The sequence below is a fragment of the Protopterus annectens genome, chromosome 9.part0, assembly GCF_019279795.1.
Source record: "Protopterus annectens isolate FY-2018-M chromosome 9.part0, PAN1.0, whole genome shotgun sequence".
NCBI lineage: Eukaryota > Metazoa > Chordata > Ceratodontiformes > Protopteridae > Protopterus > Protopterus annectens.
The window spans coordinates 1,140,401,338-1,140,426,757 of record NC_056743.1 but is presented as its reverse complement, the minus strand read 5'-3'; the positions used below and the strand labels follow the sequence as shown (position 1 = coordinate 1,140,426,757).

Sequence of the window (25,420 nt, the reverse complement as noted above, 5' to 3'; positions counted from 1 at the left end):
AACCCAACTAAACCCATAACAGTTAAGAACTATACTAAAGCAAACTGCATACTGCTATGTGACAGTTTGACAAACTTCACAACTCCCCCATACCCCAAGAACACAGCTATCTATGCAGAATTATTTACAGAAATCCTGCACAAACATATAATTGGCTGCCTTGAGGCTACTATACCTACCAGAAGTAAGCCCAGATCTAACACCAAAAATAAACCACACTGATGGAATCCTTAGCTTAACACACTGTATAAGAAAATAAAAAAGTCATGGCCAAAATCAGAAACAGCAACTCTCATCGAAACAAGAGCTCTTGGATTCAACTAAATAAGAAACTAACAATGCCAGTTAAAAGTTCAGGATAACCTCGCAGGCCAAGGATAATCCCAAGGCCTTCTTTAGCTATGTCAAGAATATTAAAGGTAATACTCATCAGTATGCAGAACTGGTGATAAATGGCGCAATATTCAATGACCATAGTAACATAGCAGATCTACTGGGTGATAAATTTAGCTCTAACTTCACCCCCACTGCCTCCCCCTTGTAAAATGCTTTCTAGCATATCCCTCCTAACTATCAATAGGGAACAGATCGTGCAGGTGCTCACTAAGGCCAAAAACACTGCTTTGATGGACCCCGACAATATCCCTGGTTGCATGCTATATAACCTAAAACTTGACCTAGCAGGACTGCTTGAGGCATTCTTCAACTACAGCTTCAAATCAAGTTACATGCCAGATAAATGGAGGGCCGCAACGGTCATCCCTCTTCATAAGGATGGATCATCAACTGACCCCGGGAACTACAGACCTATCAAACTGATAAGTCTAGTGTGCAAAGCCATGGAACGAATTATCATGGAAATGATCAAAAAGGGCATTGTTAAACTACATACACTGGATCTATCCCAGTTTGGCTTTGTTAAAGGACTGTCTTGCCTACTAAAACTGGTAGACTTCTTTGAGATGGTCATCATGGCTATGGATAAGGGGAAATGGTGCATACCTTCTACCTTGACTTGGCCAAATCTTTTGATACAATATTCCATTCAGGTATTGTTGACAAACTCTCTGAACTAGGCATAAGTCCCTATATAACTGACTGGATTGCCAGCTTTCTCACCAATAAGACCCAAGAAGTCAGGATAGGGGAGACCACCTCCACCAAGAGACCAGTCACCAGTGGAGTACCCCAGGGCTCTGTGTTGAGCCAGGATCTGTTTGGCATCTTCTCAGAAGTTAAGCTAATATCAAAGGCCGCTGGCTCAGCAAGTTCACAGATGCCTGTAAATTGGGAGCTATCACAGAGACCCCCTCACAACATCAACATCCTACAAATAGCTGGTGCAAATGTCATACATTAAAACTTAATGCAAAGAAATGCATTATAGTGCCGTTTGGGAAAGTGTCCTCTCAAGCTAATTACTTCATAGATAAAATAACTCTAAGAGTTAACCTGATAGTTAGGGGGAACATCCGTAGACATTAATCTGGCATTCAACCAACATATAGCCAAGATAGTAAGAAATCATTCTATGTTGCCCAATTCATAAGCAAGGTTATGGCATCCAGGTCGAAGAAAGTAATAGTATCACTCTACTTAGCCCTTATCAGACCCATCAATGAGTACAGTTCCCCCTTTGTACCTAACCAGGCAGTTTCACCAGTTGGAATGCCCTCAAAAGTTCCTCACCAGGGGGCTGGAAGATGCAAGTCAGCTTTTTAAAGCTCTGCAAAATAAGACTTAAATACAAGAAAATAACTACTTATTTAAAAAAAATTACAATCTTACTGAAAATAGTTTTAATCATTCAAATATCGATTTTTGTGGCATTATATAAAACTTTACCTGTCACTTTTACTCAGAGACTAAACTATTGAATGAAGATGAGCAATTCTAAGCATTCTCATATGGAGATTTCTCTTAAGAAAGATATACAACTAGTGACTTCTGCTCTTCAAGAATTATCCTTGAAAACGGATGGGTTCCAGATGAATTTAGAAAATCTGGGAGAGAACTGATGTTTTAAGTAACTATTACAACAATAACAAATCAAAAAAGAATGCCTTGAATAACATAGATGGGAGGCTAAAATAAGAAGAATATCAAATGGACTTTTTACTAAAACAACATACATGGCTTCTAAACAAAATAGCTGACTTAGAAAATAAACAAAACAAACAAAGATTTTTGGTCTTCCAGAAAAACATGAAGGTGAGGATTTAATTTTGTCCTTAAATACTTGGATCCAAGAAATATTAAATCTACAGCAGGGTCTTTCCTATGGTGTTGAAAGAGCCCACAGAGCCATAGGTAAGCCTATTCCTACTTCACCTTCTGCTCCACCGATATTTATATTTAGAAAATTTTTATTGTATATTGATAAAGAACTAGGACTCAAAACAGTTGCAGGAAAGTCTCTTTGAAAGACAAATGGAATTTAATCACATTTGATAATGACTACTCAACTGGACTTGAGGAAAAGTTGCTGGCCACTTGTGAAAACTCTTAAACAAGATTGGTTTTAAATCACAGATAGTTATTCCATAAAAAATAAAAATTCAAACTTTAAAACTGAAATAAATAATCTGGACAAACAAATTAAGCATAGTGTGAGACAAGATCAAGAAAAAATTGAAGAAAATTTATATAAAGATATTGAGCATAATCGGAAACCTTTTTATAGACACATAAGATGTTGAAGGAGTAAAGACATACAAATTGATAAACTGTGTGCAGATTCTAAAATTTATTGTCAGACACAACAGATTATAGATATGTTTACAAAATCCACTGCATAATCTCCCTTTTTACAAATTCCAAGACTAGAATTTGAAAAGTTAATTAGTAGAAATGCAGGGACCACAGAGATTTCAGATACCATTGTATCTTACTCATGTGGAGTCTTGCAAGAGATATGATGAGAATCATGGATGTCATGAGACCCAGATTCCTGAAGTATTCCCTTACTGAGGCTGAAATCTGACTGGGAAAATCCCAAAAATAAACCTACATAAAGATCTGTTTTTTTTTTCTTCTGCAGAGCAGAAGCTCTTTGTACTGAAGTGTACAGCTGGCACCAATGAAAACAATCATGTAAAAAGGAGTCAGAAAAGACGTCTGAATATTCTCTTGGAATCCTAGCCTGAGTAGTAGGTCCCTTACCCAAGAAAAAAAAATCCTGACAAGTTTAGAAATAATCTACAAATAGGAGTAAGTTGGCTAAAGGTGGAAAAATGTGGATGCCCTGCTATCTGCAGTGGGTTATCACATGAGCTAGGTACTTTGCGAACATTCCTGGACAGTAGACAGCCCAAAGAGTTAGACGAAGAATTGATATTGTGATCCAGACACACAAAACCTTAAGAAATGATAACAAATAGATTAACAGAAATGTGATGATATTCCTCTTTTAAATCTAGGATGTCTAAAAAACTCAGATGTGGAATAATGTGTGTAACTGGCTGTGAGGTGAAAGCATTTTGAACTTTGGCACTAGCACAAACTGGTTCAGGAAGGAAAGATACAAGATTGATTTCCTAAACTCTTCTTTGGCACCAGAGACATTCTTGAATGAAATCTCTTAGCAGAGGAGGATGACCAGCTTCTATTGCTCCATGAAACAGCGTGCAATGTAAAACAGGAGGAAAGAGAAAAGTTTGGTCTGGCAGATGAGGAGGAATCCCCTGTAAAGGAGGAAGAGCATCCTATTACCATCTGTAGCCTCGATGAATCACATTCAGTGCCCGTCTGTATAAAACAATCTGTTGCCAAAGACAGAAATGAAGATTCAGATTTTGTTAAGACGATTAAGGGACTGTCTGGTAGCTGTAGGAAAAAAAGATGCTTCATATATTCATTCTAACTTATTTGACTGTCCTTTGTTCTTTGGGAGTTCCTGTTTTGTGACACTTTTTGAAACTGCTTTGCTTGTCCTTATCTGGAAGTATGTTATAGTGACATGGAAAAATTGCAACTATCAATATGATAATATATAATGTAGTAACATACTATTTATATAAACAGTTATTCTTAATTAGCTGGTAAATATTTATTGAACTATGGAAACAAACTGCAAACCACAATAAAGAAAAGGAAGCAAGGAAGAAAGTGGCTGGAAAACATGCTGTGTAGAAGGGGATAGCAGGGAAAGTAAACAACTATATCCTAAAGAATTAATTTATAATATATGTATAAATATGTACAACAAAAAAATTAGACAGATATTGGTGTTATGGAAATGAAAAGATAGCTAATAATAATAATATCAAACAGAAGCACTTCGCTGACAGTGGAGATTCACGTCTTTTCACTATAATGGCAAACAAAAAGTGAGGTAACTAAAAGAAGTGGTACAATATGGGAGGGAAATTCTTAGAAGGTTTTGAGGCTGGAGCAGTAATGCTGCCGAGATGGAACTGACAAGCAGCTAAAGGACCCACACGTCAGACTAGATGGACTGAATAAATAGGATCTAAAATGATTTTTGCAAAACAAGTCAGCTGAATACATTTACTGTGTCTATTATTTTAATCACAATCAGATTTCTGTTCTGTGAAGTAATATTTTTGATTTATATATGATTTGCAGGTTGTTCACCAAAAGCTGCTGCAACATTGACATGGTTCTAATTATCTGTCTTTATTTGTTGGACTGAAAAATAAACTAATTCATTGATATGCCTGAATTGTGAAATATAGCCTAAATATGTTGCATTTTAGTGATATGTTTTTGCAGTACTTTCTTTACAGCTTTCACCAGGTGTGAAGGAGTTGACATATGTTAGTTCAATACAGCCTACATTATTTGGTGTAATGATCAGAACTGCCTGATTTTCAGCATCCATTATGTAGTCACTATTGCAAATTAGGGTGTTGCAGTCTCATCTACAACATTATTGTTTTTCTTTGCCAATAATACCCTGAAGCATAGCTGGTCTACTTCAAGAAATGTTATGGCAGCATCATTGCCACATCATATTTTTTAATGTTATCACAGACTATTTACTTTTCAAAGGCAGCAGGCACTGCAGTTGTGTATGAAGCACTGAAATGCAAACTTGTTTGCAAACAGCAACATGTTCATTAGTAGCAATTATCTTTAATATTGAATTATTCAGATAACCTTTACTTCTGCAAAGCTTGTCCATATTGACTTGGCATATGTTGTAAGGCAGTTAACATATCTTCTTAATTTCTCATCATGTGTGCTGTTCTCTTTAAACTGTGATACCCTATGGCTGGGTCTTCTGGTGTAATGCTACTGATCTTTATACAGTTTCCTATAGTTCATCCAAAGCTACCAGAAGATACAGGTAATATATTTTTCATAATGGAGCTAAATACAGCCAGCAAATTGGCAACAACTGCTGAGTAGAAATTGGGGTCTCTCTGTCGGTGACAGCATCTTACATTCTTGTCATCTGCCCATTTTAAACAGTCTTTATCCAAGAGTCACAAAGCTAGTATGCATTTGCATAAAGTAATAGTGTGTGTGTGTGTGTGTGTGTGTGTGTGTGTGTGTGTGTGTGTGTGTGTGTGTGTGGTGTCTGAGTGAATTCAACTTGGGATATAAACATGTTACTGTGGCATTATTATTGTTATTATTAATTTTGTGCCACAATCAGTCATCTGGGGTGGACACAATCTATAATGCGGCTATACTTGTAGGGTATGGGGTCTGTCTATAGATGCAAATGACTGACTCTACTGAGCAGATAAAAGCTGTCATTGGTTTGTCTTTACAAGACTAGTATGCATTTGTATAAAACAAGTTGGAATACTTTACTGGGGTCTTTTTATCATCAGATGGTGAATAGGGAGTATGGTCATCAGTGGTAATGACAGCAATTTGAATGGTCATTTATGGCTGAAATATAATAAAATTAATAATGTTTTTATCATTGGTTAATACATTTTGTTTACCTTGCTGGAAAAATGTTCAACTAATCTAAAATACCTTCAAAACAAATTCTATATTATTATAAAATAAATAAAACAATCAAGATAGTGAACTGCAAAAAAAAACAAAAAACAAAAAAAAAACATGCATTTATACATGGTCCTAAAAAGAATGGGGGTGTGGTTTGTAAACAGCCCTGAACACTTAATCCACCACTGGGCAAGGAGTATAGCTGCAGACAAAATGTAGTCTTTACATGTGTGGATTGTTTTATTCAGTTTGATTATTGTCCTTATTTTTCTTATTTTTGACACACAGGGCTTAAGTTCTGATTATGCAGCTCCTGATATATTACTATTTAAATAATTTGATGCACTCATGTCTATCTGAAAATGCGCTATCCCAAAGTTGTTTTAGTCCCACAGAGTTCAAAAGTCAGGATATGAGACTGGTTTAGAATCCAAATGTTATTGACCAAGTATGGTTTCTGTCTTCTGTTGCAGTTTCAGTAACATTTTTGTTATAAAAAAGAAATATTCAGTCTGCCAAAATGTCACATTGTAATTGAGCCTCCGGAGTCGGAGAATGGTAATAGGACAGCTTAATAGCAACCCAGTTTGTGAATCTTTACTAAACAGGCCTCACTCACCAAATTCTGTGCATATCATACATTACTGGTGACAAGTCCCATTCTCTGAGTATTTCATCATAGAGTGTTTACTGGAGATCATGCAGCACAAAGAAAGAAGATGATTGTGTTAAATACTACCAACCAAGTGTTTTCTTTTCTTTATGTTTGTGTGATCTTAGAGCTAGTATAGATATGTTACAGGTTTTGTGGGAGACGTAGGGAGGTTTGCACCTATAAAACATTAATTTAAGTGTGTTTTGTGTTATTAGCATTATTATTGTTTTGTTATTTTAGGTGATCTGGGTGATCACTCAGTTAGTAGAGGCTTTGGTGTGAGTGTTGGCAATTTCCTATTGATCCAACATATTTTAAATTCGCCAATTTAAATACCCATGCAACTACTGTTCTTCATGAATAATGCTTTATAGTTGTTCACCATCACTGAAGGTAAAATGACAATAAATTGTATATGTTTGTAAATAGCCTCAAAGCAACCCTGTGCATAAGTTTATTTTAATATTCATTCATCAGACTTTTAAGTTACTATGTTAATGCCAACTGAATGTGTTTTTTATAATATCTGTCACTTTTGATAATGTTTAAATAATTGTTTTGCTTTCATTCATAACTTTATATATATATATTATTGTTTATAAAAATATTTTTTTCTTTCATTTATCATTCTGTATGTATATATTATACATAAACGTCTTTACCTACTGGTCCAGATCATGACTGGAAAGGGTCTTTGAACCAGCTCACCAACCCGGTTAACAAACATGAATAAATGAATAAACTTCTATCACCAGAAATTTTGATGGGTGTGGTCATTTTATGGCTAAACTTCGTCTTTCAGGCATGAAGTTACACAGATCTCAGATAGTTGTCTTAATGACTAAAAACTGAGGGTGATGCTACTCAATGCTAGAAGTCTAAATCTCAAATGCACTCACTCGAGGCACTCCTTAAAATGGAGAACATCGATATCTGTGCAGTGACTGAGACCTTGTTCAAGGCTCCAGAGAGCACCCCTGCACTACCAGGCTATAACTCATACCACACTTTTCATCCATGTAACCTGGACCGGAACACCAAAGGCAGAGGTGTGTCCATATTCATTAAGGATATCCACACCTCCAGGCTAGTTGCTCAACATAATGCAGCCGAGGTTATCCAAGTGCAACTAACTCTGGGCAAAACTGCAATCCAAACTGTAGCTTGCTACAGATCACCCACCATGCCCTAGGATTTCCACTCCTCTTTTCCTGATGTACTGGAAAATATTAGGGTTCAACCAAACACCCTAATAATGGAGGATTTCAACTACCCCACCATTAACTGGGAAAACTACTCATGTACCAACTCCTTCGCTCAACGGTTTCTGGAATTCATAAACTCCAATGCCCTGGATCAACTTATCCACACCCCCACCAGGGGCAACAATATCCTAGATCTAGTCATGACCAATACGAGTGACCGGTGTTCCACACCTGAAGTCAATGCCTCATTGGTCCGATCCGACCATAAGCTAATTACCCAAGATATCCACATCCTGCCTCCACCCCCCTCCCCCCCATTAAGGAAACCATGGTGAAAAATTTCTCCAAAGCCAACCTCATGCTTCTTAAGACAGAAGTGGTGAACTTCATGACACCCATGCAGATGGACAATACAGTTATGACTACTGAATCCTACACAATTGCACTTTATAAGCACTTACATGAGTGCATGGATCATGCTATCCCAAACAGAACCAAGACGCTATACTCCAAAAAAAGGAAGCCAATCTGGTGGTCCCCTGCCATAAACAAACTGTACAACAGAAGGAAGAAACTCTTGCAAAAGAGAGTAAAATCCCACGAGTGGAGGAGCTCCCTGGTCAGCCTCAGTAAGAAACTGCGATCCCTGATAAAATCCTCTCAAGCTAGTTATGAAAACAAAATCGCCAGTGATTCTAAAGACAACCACAAAGCATTCTATAGCTATGTCAAGAATCTCAATGGCAACACTCAGATCTGCTCTGAGTTACAGCACAGTGGCACTAAATATACAGACACAACTGATATTGCCAACATCCTGGCAGATAGGTTCAGTGCTAACTTTACCCCCCTCTCACCCCTAAAGAGCCCATCTCTATACTGGAAGAATGCAAAGTTCCTGTAATCATGGCTGCACAGGTAAAAACCACACTCTCCAAAGCCAAGAACACAGCATCCATGGGACCAGACAACATCCCAGGCTGCGTTCTACACGAAAAACAGAACGAACTGGTACCCCACCTAAGTACCATGTTCAATCATAGCCTCACCTCAGGCTTTGTGCCTGCTGAATGGCGCACAGCAATGGTTATCCCACTCCACAAGGGGGGAGCCACCACGGACCCTGGGAACTACCGCCCCATTAGCCTGACGAGCCTGGTCTGCAAGACCATGGAACGTATCATCATGGAATTTATAAACAAAGACATTGGTAATCTCCAAATTCTGGATCCCTCCCAGTTCGGGTTTGTAAAAGGAAGATCATGTCTCCTAAACCTGATAGACTTCTTTGAAGCAGTCACCAAAGCCGTAGACAAGGGTAAGGTGGTTCACACAGCCTATCTAGATCTTGCCAAGGCTTTTGACATTATCCCCCACTCTGGAATTATAGATAAAGTCACTAAATTAGGTATAAATCCCTATGTCACAAGATGGGTTGCCAACTGGCTCACTGACAGAACCCACACTTGAAAGTAGCAGACTCCAAATCTGACTTCAGACCAGTGACAAGTGGAGTACCACAGGGTTCAGTCCTGGGTCCTCTCCTGTTTGGTATCTACTTCTCTGAAGTACAGGCTAACACAGAAGGTCTTTGGCTAAAAAAGTTTGCAGATGAATGCAAAATAGGAGCCATAATCAAAACTCCTAATGATGTGGACATCCTACAAAAGGGCCTCACTGAGACAGATGCCTGGTGTCAAAGCCATGGCCTCAAGCTCAATGCCAAAAAGTGCATTGTCATCCCCTTTGGTAAAAACTCTGTACCCATGAACTACAACATAGGTGGTAGTATACTTAACACTGAAAGTGTGATAAGAGACCTTGGGACACAGGTGGACAGTAGTCTCTCCTTTGATAATCACATCGCCACAGTAGTCAGGAAATCCTTCTACGTGGCACACCTCATCACAAAAAGTTTCTCATCCAGAAAAAAGAGGTCATTGTTCCCCTCTACTCATCACTCATTAGACCCATTATAGAGTACAATGCCCCTTTTGGTATGTACCTCACAAGACATCTACAACAACTGGAAAGGCTGCAAAAATACCTCACAAAGAGGATTACCGGCCTCAAACAGATGCCCTATGCAGACCGTCTCAAAAAACTCCAGCTTTACTCTGTCGCATATCGCCTACTCAGAGGTGATCTCTGCCTAACATACAAAGCGATGTCAAACCCAGAGCTGTTGGACATGCTCCACTTAAAGAAATCCCAATCCCTCCAAGCTACACGCTCTAGGGACCTAAACCTTGTCACCACAATAAACAGAACATGCCGGAGGGATAGATTCCTGTCCCAGAGACTTCCCACACTCTGGAATAAACTACCTATCTATATCAAACAAAGCTCCTCATTAACACTCTTCAAGAAAAATCTTGATGATTGGATGGGAAATAGGAAATTCACCCCGGGGATCACCTCTGTGGCTCTGCTCGACAGTGGCACAGGAAAATAATTTTCTTGGGTGGCAAAAGCCAGGGTACCTTTTTGGCTGGGCTTGTATAGGCCCCAGGCCCAATAGTCTAGTACCTACCTATGAACCTATGAACCTATATTAATTTTTTTTTCTATAGAAATAGTTGTTGAGATATATACATTTCCCATTTTTAAAAAAAATAAATAAGCATTTCATACTATGTTCAGTACTCTGAAAGCTATTTAGTGAAATATGATTGTTGGTGCTAAAATGTCTAGGAATCTGTACAACAGCTCAGTTGTGGACTTAATAGCTTAGAATGTGACTCATTTTACTTAGTGCAAAAATTGCTTTTCAGATTTTGCTGTCTCCTTTTCACTTTGAGGAAGAGATGCTATACATTATCATTTTAACTATCCAGAATGTATCAGTGTGAATTCACCACATTGAGCAATCTGCATGGAAAAAATACTTTAAACTATGCTAGTTTTGTAATAGACTGCATTTTCAGAGGTAACAATATTTGCATTGTACTGTGGAAGGCCAAGTCAGCCTCAACAGCTCTGCCTAGTCAGAGAAAGATCACCTGTGGATGGCTTCACTGAAGTAGAAGTGAGCCCTAGAAAAGTTAAAATGTCATTGGGATTGAAAAGACCTTGGCTGGTTAGATGTCAGAGGTACCAAATAATGTTGGTGATGATAGAAACTGAAGTTTATTTCTGCAAATAAGACAACCACATGTTAACGATTTACTTATGACGTTCAAAGTATTTGTTATCATAATGAAGTCAAGTAAATATAAGACTGTCCTTTTAAACTCAGACTGTATGTCACGTTATAACTCATGGAAAAGGTCACAAAGAATGGATACTAACATTATGCTTTTCATTCTGTTGGATAGGTGTTGGTGACTATGTGGTACATGATGGAGAACATATCATAGCCAAGTTCACAACCTACTAGCCTATGGAATACAAGGCAGCAACTACTGGCTTTAAATATGCAATGTTGTTGTCACAAATGATGAGAGTTCTTCTCAATACAGCTCTTTCCTTCTTCCATTACAGTTGCCAATCACAGGGAAATAAACTCAGAAACTACGATTTTTTTAAGAAAATGATGATTTAGTTTCCTCTGTCAAATTTGCTGGACTTAATTCTCTATTATTTTAATTTCATTATGCAGAGATTTATAGCTGTATGTAATCCTAAGACAGAACTGTGTCTGTACATTTTATTTTAATTTCTGATAAAGGATAATAAAGTCTATTTTATGGAGAATGGCTACTGATTCTTCAACAATTGGTGCCAAAAAAGTAGTTTTGGGTTTCTACAAAGCCTAAGTCTGACCATTTTCTTCAGTTCTGCTTCTACAACCTTACCAACCAAGTTAGTGTCTTGCAGATGAACAGAGAAAAGGTCCCCCAGTTCTTTGCTACCAGATACCAGTTAATTCTTACCTTTCATGGAATAACAGAGTCCTTGACATCTGTAAAATAGAGTAAGATTCTACAACCAGGGAGAAGACTGACATTGGGAAGCCAATCAGCACTTCATAATACTGGAGGGTTTTATAAGTTGCCCATAGTTCCTGTTACCTTGCTATTCATCATAATATTTTTTCTCAGTTTGTTTATTTATGCATGCAGTGTGTTTGCTTATGTTTTGTTTACCAGATTGACCCTAGTGAAACTAGTGTCTGCTTTAGTTTAGAAACACAATGATGACGCAATTACATATTTTGGTTTTCAAGTTGTTGATTTATTATTGTTGCTGTTGTTGTTATTACTAATATTATTGTTATTTCACAATATCCGTAAAGCAAGTGACTTTAGATTTAGTTCACAACATACAGCTACAATTTTACTTTTTTTATAATGGAGCAAATGTATAGCACACAAAATCTTAATTACATTTTGTCTTTGCGATGCAAGAACTAACTTCACTACTTAATTACTCCAAACAGTGACGTTTTCTGGCACTTGAAATGTTAATGAAGAAAAAAAAGGTAGAACATGGAAAGCATTATTGGGAATTGTGACTTTGCACTCAGAAATTCAGCATGCAGTTTTGTTTAATCACAAGCTGCTATAGTATATAACTATAGCCAGATTTGCTATCCACAGGCTTTTGCTAAAAATGTCAAAATGTTTGAAATATGTAACCCTATATTTTAAAGTTCTACCAATAGACCCACATGGCCATTAGAATGCCTTAGTAGGCCGGTTTACAATTCAATTGGTTTCAGTTTAATGTAAGTGCAAGACTTCTGCCCAATGCAGTAGAAGGCAGCCCATTTCCACAATACAACTTTATTGAGGTTTTACTATATCAGAATCAAAAATCATATAGACTTCTTATGCTAGGAACAATTGTTTGACTGCAGACAACTAGAACTCCATGTACTGAGTGGGACAATGATCTGCAGTCATATTCAGGACTGGAATTCGCTGAAATCCCTAAGGGTAGCATGGCAGCCTTACTTGCATCTTGTGCCCAAGTATCCTGCTTTACGTCTGTGAATGTTTTACAAAAACACTGAAATGGAGGCTGGTATATGACCTTTTATATGCAGGCACTAAATGAAAAGTTTCATTGGTATTTCATTTTGACAATCTGATATTATGTATTATATTTGATCTCATCTCCATTTGGTATAAGTACATCAATTCTGCTAGGATGCAGAATGCAAAATATGTACAGAATACATTGGTTCAAAACTGGCATTACATCAGAAGTTAACATTATACATGTTTCACCAGGTAAGGCAACATATATGTCACTACATATTGGTAGTGACAAATATGTTGCCCTATCTGGTTTAACATATAGATATTTCACTAGATAAGGCAACATGTCTGTCAGAATAAATATGTTATGGCCTGAACTGCATGCCCTGATAAGGGATATGTGCTGCAGAAAAAGAAAATCAGGCATGAACTACTTTAAAACACCCAAGGGAAAAATATCACTGAGTGTGCATACTACTGCCCAGGGATAATTTTGTGAAAATTTTAGAAATAAATTTGTAAGGTATTTGAAATATTCCCTTAGAGACATAGCAATGCTCAGTCATTTCCCTGTCACAGTCTGGCATGCTACATTCTAAACAATTTCTATTTGTGGGATAATAAGACATTGCTCAGGACAGACTATGCAATATTGGTCTATAATATACCTTCTGGTAGTGGCCATTAACAATTATATATGTTTTATGAAACTAAGTAACATTTTACAATTGTAAATGTAGTATCACTAAAACTCCATCTGCAGGAGAAAAACATTTTCTGATGTCAAATTCAGCAGGGGGCATTTTGTAGCGGAGCATCACAGTGTCATTTCCTGAAAGATTTGCAAAGAAGTTTAAAAGGGCAATTGTGTGATATTTTATAAGACGATACTAAATGCCAGGTTCATAGATCATCAAAGTCATAGCCTGACATTTTGTATTAGGCTTGGTTTGCATAGCAGTATGTGACTATTATTCAGGCTGCAATATGCAGCATCAATCCAGAATATGTATTTATTGAGTTATTATTGCACTACAAGTAAACATATTACATATTTAACCAGAAAACATGCAGTTTGTAATAAGCCACAATATCAACACCATGGTCTAAAGCTCCCAAAGTGGTGAGTCCAAATTTATTCCTTAACTTCATTTATATTCTCAATGGCAGAATTGCAGTATTAAATCTGACTGTAAGTGATTTCCCACTGGATGCATAACCTAAATTCCTCCTCACATGTTTCACTATCACTTTAACACTATGTTCTCAGCAGCTGCTTCCATCTCCTATTTACTACTAAAATTAATTCACATTTGTTTTTCTACTCTGTTAAAACATTTACATATTGTTATCAGTAGTCTTTGGGATTATCTATCTTTTGTAATTACTCTGTGTGTGAATTTCTTATCTTTGTGTATTTCTTCACCCAGACAGTGCCTGCAAATGGTATATTGTGAATAGTGTTCTATCCTTTAAAGAAAATAAATAAAAAAATAAATATTTTTGCACCTGAAAATCCTACTATAATTCCCAAAATGTCTATGAAAATCCTTCAAAGCAGAATTTACATATGGTCTCTTATACATCATTACCACATGCAGGTGGCATAAGCTTTTCACTCTCAGTCTAATAGTTTGCATTAGACTTAACCATGTGTAATCAATATACATTTGAGTTTACAGTCTATGCATAGAACTGATTAAATATATTATTCTCATTAGGTTTATGTTTAACTTAGAGGCACTTTGAAATCATGGTTTGTATAGGAATGCTGTTGACTGTCCATAGAGTTTCTGCTTTCCTCACCGTTATGGGGAATACAGGACAGGCTAGCCTCTTATTGAAATGCTTTGTTGACTATTTATGCATTGTATGTAATTTAATTGATTCCACAATTAGGTGAGATTGAGCAGTAGGATTTCAAGTGCATCACAATCATTCATAGGACCAACTCTGCACTATGTTCACTTTACATTAAGGATTTATGACTTCTTCTCTAGTTGTTTTTTAAGTACCACTCCAGAATATATATTTATTGAATTATCATTGTATCAGGAGTGACAAAAACACATATTTATTCCCCAATTCATTATACTCAGTTTCCAAAGAGGTGATTTATGACTTCTTTACATGTTAAATTATGAATCACTAGTCCAGAATGTACTTTCGCTGAGTAGTCTTTGCATTAGAAGTAAAAGTTCCTTATGTTTCCCTATAAAAATTATTTTTAAATATTAAAAAGACATGTCTCATGTCTCAAATTCCCAGGTTTGAAGTAGCAGGTTTGTCTACTTAAATTCAGTGCTGAGTTGGTCTGCCTCTGTAGCATATAAGGATAAAGCCCTGACTACCACCTAAGCAACCTAACTTGGATAACAGTTCAGGTGATGAAACAGCTAGGCAGGGGAAGGTGACAATGAGTGGCTCATGCCCTCTATCCCATTCTGAGGAGGAAGTTGATGGCTGTGGTCATCCAGTTTGTTCCCATGCAATTAGAGGTGAGCATGACACAAATGGCTATGCAACCTGAGGTAGGAGCTTAATGACCCCTCAAGCATGCATACATGAGGGCAATGTATAAGACATCCCTCTGCTGAGGGGGGTGCCCACATTAACCACAAGAGGAAGTTACAGCCATTAAAGAAATGCCTTCATGGCTTCCTGTGTGACAGTTGTGGACAGATTCTACTTAACCTAGTAATTAGGAACAAATGACCAGTGGTGGCAACTTGATGGCTGGTAGGGAAGGTGGTCAGAAAAAGATATAAAAAACAAATTGGCCCTGAGATGCACTAAGATCTACAAATGCGCAACAGTAGTCTTAAGTGCATTTTATAATGGAATATCCATATTTTTATTGAATGAAAGTTTGTAATGAAGTCTGAAAAGGCAACTGACACATGGCTTTAGACATAGGTGTAAAATTCAGCAGTTCAATGGCCTTCAGTATTGTAGTATGACATCTTGCATTCTAAACAGTTTCCTTTGGAGGTTATATGACTTCTAATCAGACTAGACTATGCAACACTGGTCCAGAATAGATCTTCACTGGGTTGTCGCTACATAATATCTCTCTCTCTGTATATATATATATATATATATATATATATATATATATATATATATATATATATATGGATTCCAATCAGATCGCCGAATGCTCATTTGACCGAAACTCATTTCACCGAGGCCAAATGACTGAAAACTCATTTCGCCAAAACTCATTTTGCTGAAAACTCATTTCACCCAAAATAGTACAGGCAGTGTATATGCCCTTTTCTCCACTGTAGTACGACCCTGGAGTTAGAATATATAAGTGGGGGGTGCAGCCCCCCACATTGGGGGTGTGGGTGGCATAGCCCCCCACCTAGCTTAGTTTTATACTGTCCAGTTCCTATTAACTAGGTAAGTTGGTAGTTTTTAACAGCATTAGGTGGGGGGGCTATGCCCCGCACACCTCCCATTGTGGGGGGCTGCACCCCCCACACCCTCCCTACTTATATATTCTAACTCCAGGGTTGCACTACAGTGGGGAAAAGGGCATATACACTGCCTGTACTATTTTCGGTGAAATGAGTTTTCGGCGAAAATAGTTTTCAGTCATTTGGTCTTGGTGAAATGAGTTTCGGTCAAATGAGCATTCGGCGATCTGATATGAATTCATATATATGTATATATATATATATATATATATATATATATATATATATATATATATACATATGTCTGTGCATATATACATATAGATATAATATAGACAGACAGATATACAATTTTCTTGGACATGGATGTCTTTTATCACTGGAATTATGATTGTCCATCCAAATTTAGACATCTACACAGTAAAACATGCTGTATGAATAAAAAGTTTTGTATCTATGTTTATATCATTCTATCATTTTAACATTATTCAAAACATCATATAATGCATTTATATAATTTATAATTTAGGTCCATAGACAATAGCACAGTGTAGCAAGATGACTACATTGATTAAGGTTTGACTTTGACAAGCTCTTCTACTATATAAATTGGAGTTGTCAAAGGATGAATTGGGGCAGTAAAGCAAGCAGTAAAAAAGGGGAAAATTGGAATTCTTAGTCAAAAGCAGAGCATTTGAATTATGCGGGTGAGGACTTAGATTGAGTTACCTGAGCACAAATTTTGCTCACTTCTGTTTTTGGTCCATCACCACTCTAAGGCCACTGCACAGGAATTGGTCTAAGTTACTAAGAGTTCATCTGAAAGTATTGATAGTGAGAGTCTAAGCACTGCTCCAAAGTATCAGAGCTTAAGAGCTCAAATGAGCCTAATATGAAATGGGGCCAAGATATTGTTTTTCTAAAGGCATTCTGTTGTAATGAGGGACATATGGCAGTCGTGTGATAACATCATAAAAGTAATGGATGGATGGAATCGAGCTCATATTTTAGTAACGGGTTGTGTTGATCATGAACTCATTCCCTCCAATGGAGTTCTTATGGGTTTGTACTCTTAACTTTCAGTGGGTGTGCCCTGAGCCTTTAAAAAAGAAAGTTTTGCCTCACAGTTCAAACTAATGTTCCTTACTCTAGAACCATATGTGTTACTAGAAAACTGTAAATGGCAAACTATTCAGCACAAAGTAATCTTTACAGTGTTTGCACATATTCACTTCTAGGTGTTAAATTTGATTTTAAAAGCCACAATAAACAGTAATTTCTGTAATGAGGTACAGACAGCTTACAATATCTCAGTAATGATTCAGGCAATACACAAACTACCAACAGAAATTTCTTCATTCAGCTGTGAATTTTCATACTGTGATACATAGTTTTGTCTGTTTCACTTGATTGTTGAGATATTGAGAGATATATGAATATTATTACAGTACAAATTGATAGTATACAAATAATATTCAATATCTTTTTTTAGCTATACTAGACATAGGTCAGATACCAACAGAGAAGAATTTGCCATCACGTAAGCTTTAAAATGAAATCATTTAATACTGTATAGGTAGTATGATTTTGAAATTATTAATTCAAATATGAACAAGCAATATTTCATGCCTAGAAGATGTAACTGCAGAAATGCCTGGAGATGTCACCACATTATGAATTAATATCACTAGGTATGAGTTAAGGGCAACACAACAAAAATGCTACTTTTGGTGACTGACAGTCACAAGCAAAATCAGAGAAGAGTAGCCTTTGCACATATATTCAACACTGACAAAAACAAAAGGTCACTACAAATAATTTCCTAGTGGGTAAGTCCATCTGCAACTCCTGTGTGTTGGTCTGACCCTTAACAACCATACTTCTTGTATACATAAACTCTTAGATTACTGTATTTCAGGATAGGAATAAGTCTCCAAATTCTGCAATCTAAATAATTAACTGCAAGTCACAAAAAATGCACATTATTGATAGCACAGTATGATATTAATCATTAATGCATTCAATATAAGCATGCCATCCATCATTAAACTGCACATGACAACTATTAAATTACATTATATTACACTACATTTTCTAAATGACATAAAAAGACAACTAGCCTATATAGTTTGCCTTTTTAAGTGGATTTAATATGTTAAATTCAACATACAGCAGATGTCTTTAGAAGCCCTAGTGGTTGTCCATCTCTCCACAAGTACTTCAAAAAGCCTACCTGTGGTAGGTGTGTACTTCAATGAAGATGAAGAGCAACATATAATTATATCAAACATTTAATCTTAATGGGAATCACTAAAGTAGTTAAGCAAAATATTTGTTCAACATTTTTTTTAATGTAATACCTTCATTATTGCCAAATAGGGTTTAAAGTAAACAAAGGATAGACAGCGACTATTTATCAATTGTTGTTATTTGTTGCTGTTCTTGTTTTTGCTGTTGTTCTTTTTTTCATTTGAAAGTGACTGTGCTCAGTCTAATTTAACAACATGTGGGGAGGAGGCACACAAATATAAAGAAGGCCTAACACTAGGGTGCATCCGTTTCAATCACAAAGGTTAGTACATCAGCATCAGTATACTGATTTAGTTTTGGTGTTTCTCTAAGCCATCCTATGGTGATCACATAGAGATGTTTTTGGACAAATTCTGCATGTAGCATGTTAGCAAACAATCCAAGAAGTGTTTTGCTACATTTTAATACCCTGCAGTCTTACAGCTTACACAGATGCGAGTAGACGTGGAGTGCATGCACACTCATTGTCAGATGGTGTATGGAGCTTACTGAAGCATATATTTGGTAGCAAATCCAAATGGCTCAATACCCTTGCTTCACAGTACCTTTGACAGATGTCATGCAACTAAACCAAAACGTCAAGGAGATAATCTTGAATGAAATATATCAGTCTCTTAACTGAGAAATAGCAAAGAATCTAAATAAACATAAGTCAAAGGTTTCACAGACTGCAAATCAAAATTAAAGTCTGTAACTGTGATATCTACAATGTTAAATGGACTATATGAGACAAGGAAAGAGCACTGCATGTCATCGTCTAGTTGTCATTTAGGTCTCCAAGTTACACACTACTTAGACTTCATATCAGTGACTCTGATTGCTAGAACCATTGTCACTGAAATAAAGATCCAACAAAGCCATGTTTGAGGCTAAAATACCTACCCCAGCCAAAGACAATTACAAGGCATTTTTTAGTTATATTCGTAATCTCAAAAGTACAATGCAGCATTGCGCTGAGCTGATTGTGAACAATGTTACCTACATTCAGGCTAAAGATATAGTGAACCTATTGGCTGATAAACTTAGTTCTAACTTTACCCCTTGCCCTTCTGTCTGTCCCTCAATATATACCCAAAACTGGCCCACCTCCACCAATTAAACAAGACTAAGTTCTGAAAGTGCTAAAAATACTGCATCGACGGGTCCTGACAATATCTCTGGATGCATCTTAAAAACCATGAAGCATGGCTTAGTCACACCCCTAACAACACTGTTCAGTCTCAGCCCCCATACAGGTTTTGTACCAAGTGAATGGAGAACAGCTACAGTTATTCCCCTGCATAAGGACGGACCTTCATTAGACCCATGCAATTATAGACCCATATGTCTGACAAGCCTAATATGCAAAGCCATGGAAAGGCTTATCATGGAATTTATCTATCAGGACATAGGGAACCTCCAAACAGAGGACCCATCTCAGTTTGGATTTGTCAAGGGCAGGTTATGCTTACTCAACCTGGTAGATTTTTTTTTTTGAAAAGGTCACCAAAGCAATGGATGAAGGTAAAATGGTACACACCTCATACCTCAACATGGCCAAAGCATTTGACACAGTTCCCCACTGAAGCATAGTAGAAAAACTAAATAAACTGGGAATAAACCCCTATGTTAACCACTGGATTGCCAGCTGGCTCACAGATATGAATCAGGTAATCAAAACAGGGGACTTTACCTTCACAAAGAGACCAGTCACCAGTGGAGTCCCCCAGGGCTCTGTGCTGGGACCTCTCTTGTGTGGTGTCTACCTTTTGGAAGTAAAAGCCAATACCAAAGGAGATGTGATTGTCCATACAATCCAGAATACTCTTTAGTTCATTCCAGCCCCTCTGGGTCTGTCAGTGCAGTGGATAAAGGCTCTTAATGAACTGCTTCTTGTTGTCAAGGGTACATGGATTGATTCTTCTAGCTACTGGATGACTTTGAGCAAGTCCCTTAACCAGATTGCGCTTTGGGGACTTGAATAAAAAATTTATTTTCTGAGCAATAACTATCTAATGATTGGTACTATGGACAAATTGTATTCCTCAGTTGGCATAATGGTTAAGGTCTTTGTCTCCCATTCACAAGGTACAAAGTTTGATCCTTATCTCCAGCAAATGACTGTTTGGAGTTTGCATGTTGTCTCTCTCTCTCTCTGGGGCTCCTCCCACCTCTGAAAATGATGCTGAGTGTTTCTATCTCAAACTAACCCAAGAACAGAACTGTGGGCAGTAGCACAGATTCTATATGGTGCCCTATGGAGGAAGAGTTGTACAAACCAACCACTTTGGGCACCTACTTTGGTGTTCAGTGTTCTCAGTATAGGAGAACATGGATCATAGACTGTGTGCCATGGCAGGGATAGCCCCTTGATGGTGTAAAAATATGGCTTTAGGTGATTCAGTCATGTTGGCTACTGTTGGTAAATGGGTATTTCCCAGTGATAAGTGGGTTGAGGACCTAGCCTACTCTGACCTACACCATCTACTCATGCTAACTGTGGGGAGGGATGGATGTGTTCCTGATGGCCAATGTGTGCGCCAGACAAAAAGTCTAGCAGCCTTGGGTCAATAAGCTATAAGCTAATGGCAAGCTGGTGTCCTTTAACTCAGCTTGGGTTTCCCTGGGACAGCTCTATGTCAACCTGCCAAACATGAGCTAAGAACTACTACACTCAGTATAGGTTCACTGACAAGATGGGGATTGGAAGTGGATGATATGATGGCAAGCAGGAGACTGGACATCCTATGCATTCAGGAGACAAGATTAAAGGGCAGTGCAGCAAATCCACTTGGCCAGATTAGAAGTTTTGTGGGTATTGTGGTGAAGGAGAGGCTTCAGAAGACAGTGAGAGATGTCATCCCAATTAGTGACAAACTCATGGCAATCAGACTCCAGTGTAATGATAGAGCAGTATTCATATTCTCAGCTTATGCATGAAAGCAAGGTTGTGTTAGTGAGGAAAAGAGTGCATTCAGACAGCAGTTGCAGGATCTACTAGGTAAAGCAAGACAACATGAATTGCTGTTGATAATGGGTGACCTTAATGCACATACAGAGCACAATATGAGGTCTACCTGGGTCTCAAGGGTGGGGCAAAAGGAAAAAAGGAGACGCCATTCTAGACTTCTGTCTGGCAAATGGCTTGATGGTGACCAGTACATGATTCAGAAAAAGATATAGTCAGAAGACTACAAACAAGAGTGGCCAACATGCAACTCAGGTAGACTTTCTCTTATTAAGGAAAGTGCACTGGAGTAGAAACAGTGATTGCAATGTCATTCCCAGTGAAACGGTCAGCCCACAGCATAAACCACTGGTTGCCACAAGTTTCTGCAAGCAATGGCTAGAGAGGATCTAAGGTCAACAGAGACTAGGCTGAGGACTGGGTAGTGGACTAGAGAGAAAACTCAAGGAATTACTCAAGTCTCTAGCACTTCAAGAAGAAGATAAAATAGATGAAATAAGAATGGAAGTGCCTCAAAACAGCATGTTTAAGGACTACAGATATGTGGTTGAGTCAAGTATGGACATAAGTTAGACAAGGAAAGCTAGTGATGGAATGTAGAAGTCCAGAAAGTCATTAAAAGAAAGAAGAAGTGCAGGAGAAAAGTGGGAGTTACAAAAGACAGAAGAGGCTGGGAAAGAATACTGGTTGGCTAATAAAGATGCTAAGACAGGAATTGCAATAGCAAAGAACAAGGCATTAGAGGCAGCCTACCAGAGTCTGCAAAGTGACACAGTTGATGGCACAAAAAACTACATCAGGTTGCAAGGCAATGACAGAAAGATAAAGAAGCTAGTTAGAAGCCCTTCATAAGGGATACCAGCAACAACTCACTCACCAGTTCACAAGACATCAAAGTCAGGTGGCTCCTGAGAGTACTTATAGCAGTATGGAGAAAGGCATATCCTAGATGACTGGAGAATAAGCATATTAGTGCCAGTGTTCAAGAACAAAGGGGACATTCATAACTGTGGGCAGTACAGAGGTATCAAACTCATGTGACATTGCATGAAATTTCTAGAAAGGGTGATTGATAAATGAATATGCAGAGAAGTAGAAAGTAAGATCAGAGATGAGCAGTTCAGATTCAGATCAGGATGCAGCCCAACTGATCCAATGTTTGCAGTAGTACGGATACTTGAGAAGAAGCTAGAAATGAGAAAAGAGTCCAACTGAGCATTCCTAGATTTGGAAAAAAAAAGAGTATGACAAGGTCTCAAGAAGTTGATTTTTGTAGTCCTGTGGTGGTTGGTGGTGAAAGCCCCAGAAACATTGGTAGAATCAGTGCAGGCTATGTACAAGAACACAATGATTCAAGTACAGCCAGTGTTTGGTCTCATGGAGGGGTGCCCACTGAGAGTGGGCATGCATCAGGGTTCAGCTCTGAGTTTGCTGCTGTTCATACTGATGGACTACATTAGTAAACAAGTCAGGGGGACAGATCAACAAAGTTGCTGCATGCAGATGTGGTATTACAGGCAGACTGAACAAGAACATGAGCAAAGGATAGGGGAATGGCATGCAAAATTGAAGGCACATGGGATGAAACTGAGTACAGATAAAAGTTTTAATTGGAGGAAATGGGGTAAATGAAAAGAAGCTGAAGACTGAGGTAAAAGGGAAAACTGAAACACGTTAACAGCTTCAGGTATCTGGGAGGGATTGTTGAAGAGAAAGGACATCTGAATGAGGAAGTCAAAGCTAGAATCAGAGGGCTGCAACCAAATAGCAGAGTATCAGGTGTAGTGAACTCCAAAGAAGCTGAGAAGTAATGTCTACAAAACAGTGGTTTGACCAATACAGAAACCTGAGCAGTAAAGGCAGAGCAGTTGAGGAAGCTAGAGGTGATGACGATTAAGTGCCTGAGATGGGTGGTAGGATGCAGACATTGGGACAGATAAAGAAATAAGGACACAAGAGCAGAAGCCAAAGTAGCTCCAATTGCAGAAAAGAACAAAGAGAACAGATTATGGTAGTTTGGGTACATGTGCAGAAAAGTAGAACACAAACTGGTGAAGAAGATTTGGGACAAACAGGAAGAAAATATAAGGAAATGAGGGCATCCAGTAAAGTTGTGTGAGAGAAGACCTGTGACATTCACTCATGAGTGTCAAAGAAGTAGGAGAATGGCAGTGGGTAGAGGGAGATGGAGGCAGTTGACTCGGTACCCTGACCCCATTTAGAAAATGGGAAAAAAAGGGGTTGATGATGATGATGATATTCATGCTAATCATCCTGGAAGGCAGTAATTCTCCTAGAGGGCAGTATCCTGTACAAAATCCATATCTATATTGGAAGTAGATGCCGAGGCAGTAATTGTCCTAGAAGTGGTCCACATATATACAGTCACTCACTCACACACACACACACACACACACACACACACACACACACACACACACACACACACACACACACACACACATCACCACCACCACCACCACCACCATTTCGTGAGCTAAAACAAAATGAAACCTCCTTTTGCTTGACTGGTAGTGGAGAAGAATCCAGGCATACTTCTGCTTATCTGCTAAACCCATGTGTTTGGCAGAAAAGTGCATGTATTGCATGCGTGCTGACATACCTGTACCTGTGCTTTGGAAGAAATCCCCTGCTCTTGGTCTTTAAAAGTTAGTGGAACATCTATGCATGTATGTATGTATGTATGTATGTATGTATTTATTTATTTATTTTATGGCCAGACTGGTTTCCCAGCCAGCACCTGGCACTAGCAGCCACCTAGGTCATCATGAGCTGTGCATGTCCCTGAATGTCCACTCATTTATCATGTTCTAGAATTCATCCCATATCTCAACTGTTGTTTTTGCATCCATGTTGAATAATAGATTTGTGTCATAACAGCCTGGTTTTTAGTTAACTTTATCATGATTACAAAATGAAATATCCAAAAATACTGGTTATTCCTTTTTTTTAGTCTAAGACTAAACGTAACACTGTCATGGTGAACTCTCTGTAGAGGAAATAATAATTTTTGAGGAAGCAAAGGAAGAACCCATATTAGTGAAATATCATTATGCCATTTTGGGCTCCTTATGTTCCAGGTTATTTTTATTAATAAAATATATTAATATTTGTGCATTCATATTATTCAATCATACTATGACTAATCAATGTTTGGATAGTTGTGTCTTTCAGTAGCATAGTGGGTTAACTCATTTCCCCAAATGAAACTTTTTTGAATTTATACTCTAACTTCCAATGGGTGTGGACTGAGCCTTTAAAAATTTAAGTTATCCTCTCTAATTTAAACAAATGCTCATACCTCAATGAACCGTAAGTGTTAGTAGAAAACTGTTCAGTACAAAGTAACCTTTACAGTGGTTACATACATTCAGTTCTAAGCAGAGTCAGATCATGGCCAGATGGGTCCCTTGGCAGGGCAACAGACCAGGCCTCCTCACCCTTGCCTGCACCATTCCACTGTCCCGTTACATGGCTAACTTTCCCAAGTAACCATAAACTCTGTTCGATCTTATCAATGTGTACACACTATTTTCTTTTTTACTTTTACAATGATTACAGAGATTTGAATTTAATTTAAAACATTATTTCAAATTGTATAGCAAAAACACTGATAGCCATTTGCTAAACAAAAAAGCAGAGTTAGACTGAGCAACAGTAAGCTTTTCTTGATGCCCAGGCTGTTTTCAAACCATGAGCTCCCTGCACACACTTTAAGACCATGCATAAATGCGTATGTTCTTAGTTGTTTTAAACTATATTTCTTGTGTAATATTGGAACATTTGTTAAGAGTGTGTTTTATATTTGCAGTTTTTAACATTTTCCTGTAAGCAGCAAAACAAAATGTATGAACCAATAATGAAAAAAGTCAATTTCAGAACATTTTAATTATAAAATGTCACTCAAATGTCTCTCATTAAAATCCACCAATTTCTGTACTCAATTACAGCCACTAAATAGATAATGTACAGTTATGCCTGATTGTTATATAAATGGCCACTGTACA

General features: G+C 37.8%; 1 protein-coding gene across 1 annotated transcript in view; it reads left to right on the top strand.

Annotated features, from left to right (window-relative positions):
* LOC122811874 (cobalamin binding intrinsic factor-like) overlaps positions 1–11,484 on the top strand; it is a 206,904-nt gene extending 195,420 nt beyond the window's left edge. Inside the window, exon 9 of the mRNA XM_044084009.1 lies at positions 11,106–11,484. Coding sequence (XP_043939944.1) covers positions 11,106–11,167 — 62 coding nt within the window. The 3' untranslated portion in view covers positions 11,168–11,484. The remainder of the gene's footprint in view (positions 1–11,105) is intronic.
* The last annotated feature ends 13,936 nt before the right edge of the window (positions 11,485–25,420 follow it).